The sequence below is a fragment of the Penaeus vannamei genome, chromosome 16 (genome assembly GCF_042767895.1).
Source record: "Penaeus vannamei isolate JL-2024 chromosome 16, ASM4276789v1, whole genome shotgun sequence".
Classification (NCBI taxonomy): domain Eukaryota; kingdom Metazoa; phylum Arthropoda; class Malacostraca; order Decapoda; family Penaeidae; genus Penaeus; species Penaeus vannamei.
The window spans coordinates 1,015,087-1,026,180 of NC_091564.1; the positions used below are offsets into that span (position 1 = coordinate 1,015,087).

The 11,094-nt window shown below is 44.2% G+C and overlaps 1 protein-coding gene across 1 annotated transcript in view; it reads left to right on the plus strand.

Annotated features, from left to right (window-relative positions):
• Tektin-C (Tektin C) overlaps window positions 1–8,706 on the plus strand; it is a 12,026-nt gene extending 3,320 nt beyond the window's left edge. Inside the window, exons 4-9 of the mRNA XM_070131626.1 lie at window positions 333–687; window positions 2,227–2,372; window positions 3,987–4,068; window positions 5,720–5,860; window positions 6,318–6,454; window positions 6,895–8,706. Coding sequence (XP_069987727.1) covers window positions 333–687; window positions 2,227–2,372; window positions 3,987–4,068; window positions 5,720–5,860; window positions 6,318–6,454; window positions 6,895–7,114 — 1,081 coding nt within the window. The 3' untranslated portion in view covers window positions 7,115–8,706. The remainder of the gene's footprint in view (window positions 1–332; window positions 688–2,226; window positions 2,373–3,986; window positions 4,069–5,719; window positions 5,861–6,317; window positions 6,455–6,894) is intronic.
• Window positions 8,707–11,094: the final 2,388 nt, after the last annotated feature.

Here is an 11,094-nt window from a genome sequence, read left to right on the forward strand (position 1 = left end):
GTGGGTGTGATGTGTGTCTGTGATATTTTGTTTGTATTTTTTTTAAAAATTGATACAGGTACAGGTATTTTGATTCTGTACTGCATTCTATGTATGTATACACGTGCTTTCATCCCCTACGTATGCTTGGTATTTTGTGATTTCATAACGAGTAGGATTTTCTTGATCGTATAATAAAGTAGAATAGGAATGTAATCAGGACAGAGCAATATTGACGACCTGAAAAAAATATCAGAAGGTAATGATACAGATGCAACCCTTTTCCCGCCGCTAACGTAACCGTCTTCCCGCTACACATGCAACCCTTTTCCCGCGCTCGCATGCGCGTGCAGGCGCGCGTGCGAGGAGACGGCGCAGCTGACAGCCGGGCATCAGCAGGAGGTCGAGCGGCGTCTGGAAGACCGCCTCTGTGACGTCACTTTCTGGCGGGATGAGGTGTCGACGCGCTACGCCAGCCTGGACGAGGACGCGGCCGACCTCGCCGCCCTGCGCGACCGCCTCATGAAGGCGCTGCACCTGTACGTGCGGCCCCTGGAGGTGGCGCGGCGCTGCATCGCCTTCAGGAAGGACCGGCAGGGCGTGGAGGAGGTGGAGGACGAGGCCTCGACGGCGCTGAGGCAGGAGGTGCAGGAGCTCCTTCGGTGCCGCGACGCTCTGCAGAGGTCGCTGGAGGACACGCAGAAACAGGTGGGGCGCGGAGGGTAGCGGTTGCATCGGCGAGGGATGCCGTCGCCAGGGGCGCTGCCCTCTCACGGCCTCGGCATGCAATCCCGGGAATGATAGTCCTTTCGAAAGAAAACGATTGTCTGTAGACACTGCACCCCTTCGCCAAGTCATCAACCCGGAGTGTATTCATATTGCAACTCGCACGCGCAGCAACGCCTCGCCCCTCTTATGCATTTGTTTTCATGTCAGTAATGACTTCAACCTGTAATTCCCTTCCATACGGATTCGCAACGCATTTCCACTTCATGCATAGAACTTTATGACAAATATATTTTTCTCTCCCGCTTCCATTTTCTTGCCGAAGCCGACCTTTTCCTTTCCGCGATGGGCCACGGGGGATTTCTCTCCCCAGCTTCAGAACAAAGCACAAATTCCCGTCGCCCCGTCTTCACCCAGCGTCATGGCCGCCTGACCCGCGGGCGACCTGGGATCATCTGCCCTGATTCGTATAATTAGGGTCACACGGTAGCGCAGCGGGTTTCTTATCATCGCCGGCGTCTGTCTGTCGAGGCGAACGTTCGAGAGACATTTCTCATCAGAATCCGATGTCGAGATGAAAGGGTTGGAGGAAGACCCTAAATTTTGTGGGAAGAAGCTGGATCTTGGGAGGCGAGCGGGACTGAAGCTGGGAATTTAAATCGAGGTCGTCGCTTTTGTTCAAAATCGTCGGGTATTGTTTAGTCTGAGCTTTTATGCCTGTTCGATTTTATTTACGATCGTACTTTTTGTCCAAAATCATTAGGTATTACTTATTTATTTATTCATTTTTATTTATTTATTTATCTATCCATTACTATCATTTTTATATATTATTATTTTTTTGTTTTAGCTGTTGATATATTGTGTTTTAGATCGGATGGAAATCAACCCCGACCTTGTAGCCGATAAACAGAAAAGAATGCTTAATGAACCTCAATTCCAGTCATTACCACTTGTTTCCTCCAAGCCTAACTACCTCTTTATAAACTACGCAAACCATTCATGAATAATAATAAAAATGACAATAAAAACTAAAACTAAAGATAGTAAAGAAAACGGACATGGACGATTCACAACTCCAGGTCCCCCTCTCCCGCCCCCCCCCACCCCACACTTCCTACCCTCCCCCCACTCCCCACCCCCACACTTCCTACCCTCACCCCCCACTCCCCACCCCCACACTTCCTACCCTCCCCCCGCCCCCCACCCCCACACTTCCTATCCTCCCCCTCACTCCCCACCCCCACACTTCCTACCCTCCCCCCCGCACTCCCCACCCCCATACTTCCTACCCTCCCCCCCACTCCCCACCCCCACACTTCCTACCCTCCCCCCGCCCCCCACCCCCACACTTCCTATCCTCCCCTCCACTCCCCACCCCCACACTTCCTACCTTCCTCCCACTCCCCACCCCCACACTTCCTACCCTCCCCCCCACTCCCCACCCCCACACTTCCTACCCTCCCCCCCGCCCCCTACCCCCACACTTCCTACCCTCCCTCCCCCCCCCACTTCTCGCAGATCCGGCGTGTCCTGTCGTGCCGCTACCACCTAGAGAAGAACGTACAGGACAAGGACGGCGCCATCAAGGTCGAGGAGGAGACGAGGCGCCTCACAGCCACCGCCCATCCCACGGACATCATCCACGGACAGACTATTGATCCCAGGTAACACGAGATGGGGGGCGGGGGGAGGGGAGGGGTGGATAGGGGGATAATGGGTGTGTATGTGCGTGTGGTGTGTGTGTGTGACTGTGTGTGTATACGTACGTATACCTACATGCATACATACTGTACATACATACATACACACACACACACACACACACACACACACACACACACACACACACACACACACACACACACACACATATATATATATATATATATATATATATATATATATATATATATATGTATATATATAAATATATATATATACATATTTATATATATATACATACATATATATATATATATATATATATATATATATATATATATATATATAGTTTAAAGATAGATAGATAGATAGAGATAGATCGATAGATATAGAAAGATATAGGTAGATACAGTACATATATATATATATATATATATATATATATATATATATATATATATATATATAGAGAAAGAGAGAGAAAGAGAGAGAGAGAGAGAGAGAGAGAGAGAGAGATAGGGAGAGAGAGACAGGCAGACAGATAGATAGATAGAGAGACAGACAGACAGACAGAAAGATAAACACAGAGATAGAGACAGACAGACAAACAGAGATAGATAGATAGATAGATAAATAGAGAGAGAGAGAGAGAGAGAGAGAGAGTGAGTGAGAGAGAAAGAGAGAGAGAGCGAGAGAGAGAGAAAGAGAGTGAAAGAAGAGAGAAAGAGAGAGAGATAGAAAGAAACAGACAGACAGACAGAGATAGACAGATAGATAGATAGATAGATGGATAGAGAGAGAGAGAGAGAGAGAGAGAGAGAGAGAGAGAGAGAGAGAGAGGGAGGGAGCGAGAGAGAGAGAGAGAGAGAGAGATAGACAGGAGAGACAGAGACAGAGAGAGAGAAAGAGAGATAGACAGACAAACAGACAGAGAAAGAAAGAAAACACAAACAGACAGAAACAAACCGCAAAACAAAGACTATCAGCGACAGAAATTCATAGACGACAGTGACAAAAAACAAGCAAGCAAACAAACAGACAAACAGACAGAGAGAGAAACAGACCGAAAAAAGCGGCATAACAGCGACAGAAATTCATAGACGACAGTGACAAAAAACAAGCAAGCAAACAAACAGACAAACAGACAGAGAGAGAAACAGACCGAAAAAAGCGGCATAACAGCGACAGAAATTCATAGACGACAGTGACAAAAAACAAGCAAGCAAACAAACAGACAAACAGACAGAGAGAGAAACAGACCGAAAAAAGCGGCATAACAGCGACAGAAATTCATAGACGACAGTGACAAAAAACAAGCAAGCAAACAAACAGACAAACAGACAGAGAGAGAAACAGACCGAAAAAAGCGGCATAACAGCGACAGAAATTCATAGACGACAGTGACAAAAAACAAGCAAGCAAACAAACAGACAAACAGACAGAGAGAGAAACAGACAGAAAAAAACGGCATAACAGCGACTGAAATTCATAGACGACAGTGACAAAAAACAAGCAAGTAAACAAACAGACAAACAGAGAGAGAGAGAGAAACAGACCGAAAAAAACGGCAAACAAACGAGCAGTCAGTCACCCTCCTCCCTCCGTCCCTTCCGCAGCCCGGTGTCGGTGGACTGGTGGAAGGCGACGGGCGTAAAACTTTTGGAGCGGGCGGACCACGAGCACGAATTGTCGGTGCAGGTAAGTTCGGTTAAAATGGCTGGTCGGGTAATATAAAAAGATAATGATAAAATAATAATGCGTGTGTGGTATTGAGGGGGAGGGATCGGTGGAGGGCGACGGGCGTAAAACTTTTGGAGCGGGCGGACCACGAGCACGAATTGTCGGTGCAGGCAAGTTCGGTTAAAATGGCTGCTCTGTTCATATAAAAAGGTAATGATAAAATAATAATGCGTGTGTGGTATTGAGGGGGAGGGATTTGGTGGAAGGCGACGGGCGTAAAGCTGGTGGAGCGGGCGGACCACGAGCTCGAGCTGTAGGTGCAGGTAAGTTCGGTTAAAATGACTGGTCGGGTAATATAAAAAGATAATGATAAAATAATAATGCGTGTGTGGTATTGAGGGGGAGGGATTTGGTGGAGGGCGACGGGTGTAAAACTTTTGGAGCGGGCGGACCACGAGCGCGAATTGTGCAGGTTAAGTTCGGTTAAAATGGCTGCTCTGTTCATATTAAAAAAAATAATGATAAAATAATAATGCACGTGTGGTACTGAGGGGTATGTTGCATAACACAAGTGAAATTAATAATTTGTATAGGTAAATGTAAAGTGTTAATCAAGGATATGCATAATCAACTAATAAGAATAGATAAACAAAATAAATTACGTGTGTGGTAATATCAACAAAAAAATGTGTAGCTTTCTGAGTCTTAAAAAATACTAAAGTAAATTATAAACATCACACATTACATCGATTAAAATAGGCATTTATTTACTTAAATTTCCAACAGGCTGTTCATAAGCTATATAGTTCTACTTTATATATCACCAAAGACTGACAAAAAGAAGAAGAAAAAAACTGGCATAATCGTGATAACCTCCGTAGGAATATTACAGAGTCTTAGACACGAAGCAGGACCACAAGTGAAGGAAATTGATCTAAGAATATCATGTCATCGCTATATATTCTTGCTGTCTGGTTGCTTCCTTTTTCGTCTGCATGGTCATTTTATCATTCTTTTTTACCTACAGCAGGTATTGTAAAGTGTTATTTATCTATTATGTATCAAAGCTATTCAATTTGTTGAAAACTACTTTTTTCGTCTCTTTTACTTATTTCTGTATGTGTGCCTTATTTTTACTTTTTTCGCATCTACTTTCGTCTCCTCTCCCTCCTCCTTCATCTCCTTTTCATCATAATCTCCATTTTTCCTATTCAGCTGATAACTTTTCACATGGTTTCTTGTTTGTTCCATTCGGGCCTTTATTTTTTTCCGAAAATGTTTCTAAGAATAAGGAGTATCGCCAATAAGGCATAAATGAAGTAATTTACATTGACAACAGCAAAATGGCTCCTATCACAACCTCCTGAAACTCTTATCATAACCTCCAAAACTTCTATCACAACCCTCTCAACCTCCTATACTAGTCTCCTGAAACTCCTATCACAACCTCCTCAAACTCCTAAAATTCCTCTCACAACCCTTTCAATCTCCCATCACAACCTCCTCAGACTCCTACCACAACTTCTTCAAACTCCTCTCACAACCTCCTCAATCTCCTCTCACAACCCTCTCACCCTCCTATAGTACCCTCCCAACCCTCCGACCTCCGTTACGTTAACCTCCTTCTCAAGCTCAGCCTTCAATGACAACGTCCCACTCACCCTCTCAGGTCCTGGCGGTGAGTGAGGACATCCTCGTGGCCGCAGGACGCCATCTGAAGGAGAGGCTGGAGCACACGGACCTCTGCCTGGCCACCCGAGTGAAGGACACGAGGCACGCCAAGACCCTGCTGGAGGAACACCACGCGAAGGTGGGTCTTGGGGCGGGTGAAGAAGGGTCGTGGTTTAGGGGAAGACCCTGCTGGAGGAACACCGCGCGAAGGTGAAGTGTGTTTATGAGTTTCGAAAGCGTTGTGTGTTAAGTACTGTATAGCAAGTTGCGATTAGTGTTGCGGTTTATTCCCAGCGGCGTTACGTTGGTTATATGGACAAAATAAGCAATAAAACAATGATAATATTATGATAACAGTAGAGGGAAAATGTCATGTACATTTATACTAATATATATTCGTCACTACTATAATTCTTCTAATAGTAATGATAATATCAGTAGAGATTAACTACTTTCTTCACCGTCATTTCACCTTTCTTTATAATAGCACAGGGTATTAGTAGCGAAATTATTAATTAATTATCATCTATTCCCTAATGATACTGATTAAAAATTCGTTTATACTGATTATGATTAACATTCATTCATCTGCACAGCTGGTGGAAGAAGAGAGCCAGCTGGAGAAGAGTCTGGTGGAGGTGGAGGACCAACTGGAGGCCAAACGAGGTCCGCTCGCTCTTGCGCAGACTCGCCTCCACACGCGCAGGCGCAGACCGAACATGGAGCGAACCAGGTGAGAAGTCGGAGCACGTGGCTTTGTTTACATTTTCGTGTTTGTTTTCTTATGAACTCGTATCATCTTTTTTATCATCCGATCACGCCGGTTTTTGTTTATTCACGTTCTACTTTTATAACTGTTATATTGTTTCTATGTTTTTTTAATTCTTCCTCGGTTGGTCGACAGTCAAAATAATTCACAATCTTCTATTCCTGTGATTACTACGCTTAATTCTATTATCCATTTTCGTCGTAATTTTGTCATTCATTCATCAAAAAACATATTTTGAATACAATCTAAATTATTTTTTTCCTAATCCCGACGGTCAAAGAAATGGAGGAACTGTAGAATACCCATAGTTTTAATTTTTTGATCTTCTGTCATCTTCCTAATCCCCATTTCCCCCTCCATTCCCCTTCTTTGCGTCCCTTTCATCCGCGCCTCTCCTTCCGCAGGGACGAGGTGGAAGCCGCACTGCTGAAGGAGGTGGAGGAGCTGGAGCTGACCATCTCCCGCCTGTCGTCCGCGGCGGCGACGACCCGGGAGCAGATCCAGAAGATCAAGTCCACCCGGGTCAGCCTCCAGCACGACATCAACCTCAAGGCCAAGACGCTGCTGCTGGACGAGGTGGAGGTCCTCGGGCTCAGGTCTTCTGTCAAGATCGATACCCACTGAGGAGGAGGAGGACGAGGAGGGGAAGACGAGGTCGAGGGTACTGCAGAAGGTCAAGATGGGCTAGGGCAGGGTTGGTGGTCAAGGAGGTCGAGGTCAGGGTGGGAGGTCGAGGGTCGAGTTGGAGGCGAGGGCTGGGTTGGAGGTGAATCGCAGGAGGTCGAAGGCAAGGCAGGGACCTAATCTGATGCGGATGTTCTTGGAGGAGGAGGAGGAGCTTCATAGATCACCCTCCAGGCCGGCCGTGCGTGCGAGTCAAGGAATGCCTTGAAAATAGGCCGAGAGGCACTTCTTTCATCTCCGTTTCCCTATCTCCTCTTACCAGTTCCAGCGCTCGATCAGTCGTGAATTACACCTCCATGAAGGGTTTCATGTTCTCTAACTCCCAGCAGCCGCCCGGTCGTGATTCCATGCATTCGGCCCCGTCCCTCCAGCATGACGCCTTCGTGTCACCGAGCGAGCGAGATCTGTCTTCCTGAGCCCACCACAGGCCGGGATTATGGCCGCATGACAGGTTCCATGGCGAGGCGTCTCCTCCTCCGCCATGTCGACCAACACTGAAGTATTTACTTTACTAACAAGAGGTAGCTTTGGGAGGAGGGGGAGGGGGTCCCGAGGCACCCGCTCGTTGCCATCTCGGTACAAATTGGATGACCTTCCAAGGCCGACATTTCCCTATACGAACACTATCATCCAGCACTGTATTTGCTCAGCGTCGGACTCGAGATCGGCCCGAGATAGGGAGATGGGGACGTGTTCTCGTCTGTCTTTCGGGCCCTTTTTTTGTCTCCATTTTTCCCCTTCGCGAGAAGATGGGGGAGGAGTGTGGGGCTCAGGAGTTGGGACTCCAAGGAGAGCATCGAAGGAGAGGAGGGGGAGGGGAGAGGAGGGAGGAGGGGGCACGAGAGGAGGGATTCGTGCATGGGGCCAGGTAGGTGGTGAGTGAGGAGGAGGAGGTGATTCTCGTGTCACAGATAACATCGCTAATGGCGGGTGTGAGCTGGTCAGACGCCATCGCGCCACCTGGTCGCGTCTCGTGAGCTGACGATGCGTGGGCCCTCAGGATGCTGCTGGGCCCCTTCCTCCTTCCTCTTTCTTGTTTTCCTTAATTTGTATATCTCTCTCTTCTTCTCCCCTTTATCCCCCTCTCCTCCTTTCTTTTCCTTACTCTCCCATCCTTCCTCCTTCTTAACCCTTTTCTTCTTACGTGTTTCCTCATTTCCCCTTCTTCCTAATTCATCCATCTCCCCATCCTCCCTTCTCGCCTCTCCTTTCCTTCACTATTTTCCCTACCCTTCTCTTTTCTTCTTTACTCCTTTCTCATTCATCCTTCGCCTTTCTCTGCCTTTCTCCCTCCTTCCTATCTCTCTTCATTCCTTCCTTCCTCATTCCCCTCTCTCTTCCTTCCTTCTTCGTTCCCCTTTCTCTTCCTTCCTTCCTCATTCCCCTTTCTCTTTCTTCCTCCTTGCTTTCCCACTCTCTTCCTTCCTCCCTCCTTTTCCTCTCTCTTCCTTCCTTCTTCCTTCTCCCCTCTTTCCCTTTCTCCTTCCTTCACCTCTCTTCCGTCCTTCCTTCCTCCTTCCCCTCTCCCTTCCTTCCTTCCTCTCTCCTTCTCCTCTCTTTTTATTTATCCTTCCCTTCTCTTTACCTCCCTTCTTTCTCCTTCCGTCGTCTTTCCCCTCAATCTTCTTTCCTCCCTCCTTCTCCTCTCTTTACCTTCCTTCCTCCTTCTCCGTCCCATCTCTCTTCCTTACTTTCTCCCTTCTTTCCCTCTCTCTTCCTCCCTCCTTCCCTGACCTCTCTCTTCCTCCCTCCTTCCCTGACCTCTCTCTTCCTCCCTCCTTCCCTGACCTCTCTCTTCCTTCCTTCCTCCCCTCCTTCCCTTCTTCCCCATCTTCAAACCTTCGTGTTCAGCAAGCAGAAGGATTGCACGCAGCCCCCGATTGTTCACTCTGTTCTCCTACAGGCAGATAGGACACACTAAAGACAATAACTTCTTTGTGCGCTTCAAGGCCGTGTGTCTGAAGGCGCTTTGCGAAGTGTAATAATAAGTGCAGGAAGTGATAACGAGGAAAAAATGAGACGGAAGTTAAATTATACTTCTTCTTCTTGGGCGATTTTTTTTTTTCAAATGGAATCACTGCCTTGTCCTTCGCCCTTTTAGATTTTAGCTTTTATATATATATATATATATATATATATATATATATATATATATATATATATATATGTATATATGAAAAATTCAACATACATTTATATTCATATATATCTTTTATGTATATATACATGTATATGAAAATAATCTATATATTTTCATATATAAAATTTTAATGTATATATATATATATATATATATATATATATATATATATACATATATATATATATATATATATATATATATATATATATATATATATATATACATAATATTATCATTATCTAAAGCATTTCAGTGTTTTGATGTGCTGAGGAAATAGAAAATAAATTCATACAACATATTTTTGTCATTATTACCCATATTGACTGGCAAAGCAATGTGTCTCATTATCGATCTCCAGTATGGAAAGATTTGTGCGTGCGTTTGCGTGTAATGATGATAACGGTGCGAATGATGATGATTATGGTTACAGTAACGGTGATGATAATGATGACTGTTATCATTATAATTAATATAATTATTACTACTCTCTTTGAATTGATGAAACGCAATGATGATCATAGTAATGATTGCGCATACCTCCGCCAAGGCTATAGGGTCACTTTTGCAATAAAAATATTCACACTTGAAAAATTACATTAAAACACGTCTTTCTCAAACATACTGGTGGGATCCGTGTATCAGTAGCCTGTTTCGCTAAAAAAAAAAATCCTGGATTCAGATCATGATTCGGATCACCACCAAAATTAATGGCATCTAAGTTAATCATAGATATTTAAGTTATCAAGCTAACCAACGAACAACAAGCAAACTAATTAAACAACGCGATCAAAAACATAATTTCCTTGGCGGAGGGAATAATGATAATAATAGCTACAACAGCAATAATAATTTCACTAACCTTCATATATCAGCCGTATTAACTTTGCGGTCCTTTGGCATTTCGGAGATCTAAGATAGGCCGTTGTAAACCCAAAAAAAAAAATAATAATAATAATAATCTGAACAGTTTTCATGTGAGCTCAAGTGGGATGTAATGCAGGCAACTTTTTTCAGATGTCTTGCTTTCAGTGTCAGTCAAGTAAATTTCCAGCGCATGTAAAAAAAAAAAAAAGAGAGAGAGAGAGAGAGAGAGAGAGAGAGAGAGAGAGAGAGAGAGAGAGAGAGAGAGAGAGAGAGAGAGAGAGAGAGAGAGAGAGAGAGAGAGAACGACAGGGATCCTTTATATAAAATCAATTCGAAACACCATAAATTCCATATAAAATATTTATAAAAACAAACAGACATAAAAACATAAACACATGTATATACCTACACGAAGAGAAACACACTTACACGGCCTCGACAAAGTCCACCGAAATACAATACAACAAATGTTTTAAAATAAACAATTTACAGCTATAATAATCAGTAACATAGACTCTCAATTCCACTCAGATATAACAAACCACAAAAGCAACCATTTTGTTAACACTGATCCCAAGAAACTAAAAGATTCGGGTATATGCCCAGTTTCCTCCATACAAATTGCTAATCAATTTATCTCAATAAACTAAACAGTCTGTCCTATTAGACTATGAATCAAACTTTAACAAACAAACAAATCTCTATAAACTTATGAATAAACTAATCCCATCAAACTAAACAGTCTCCCTTGATCCGTAATATTACCCTGCAAACTAAGAAATTATTCTAAACTTACTGATAAGACACGAACTTATAAACTAATAGTTGATTGATGCGAACAAACGAAATCCTCTGGAAGCCAAGAAAGTAAATAAACAAGTCTCCCCTACAAGACCAAAACAAGTCCAATAAA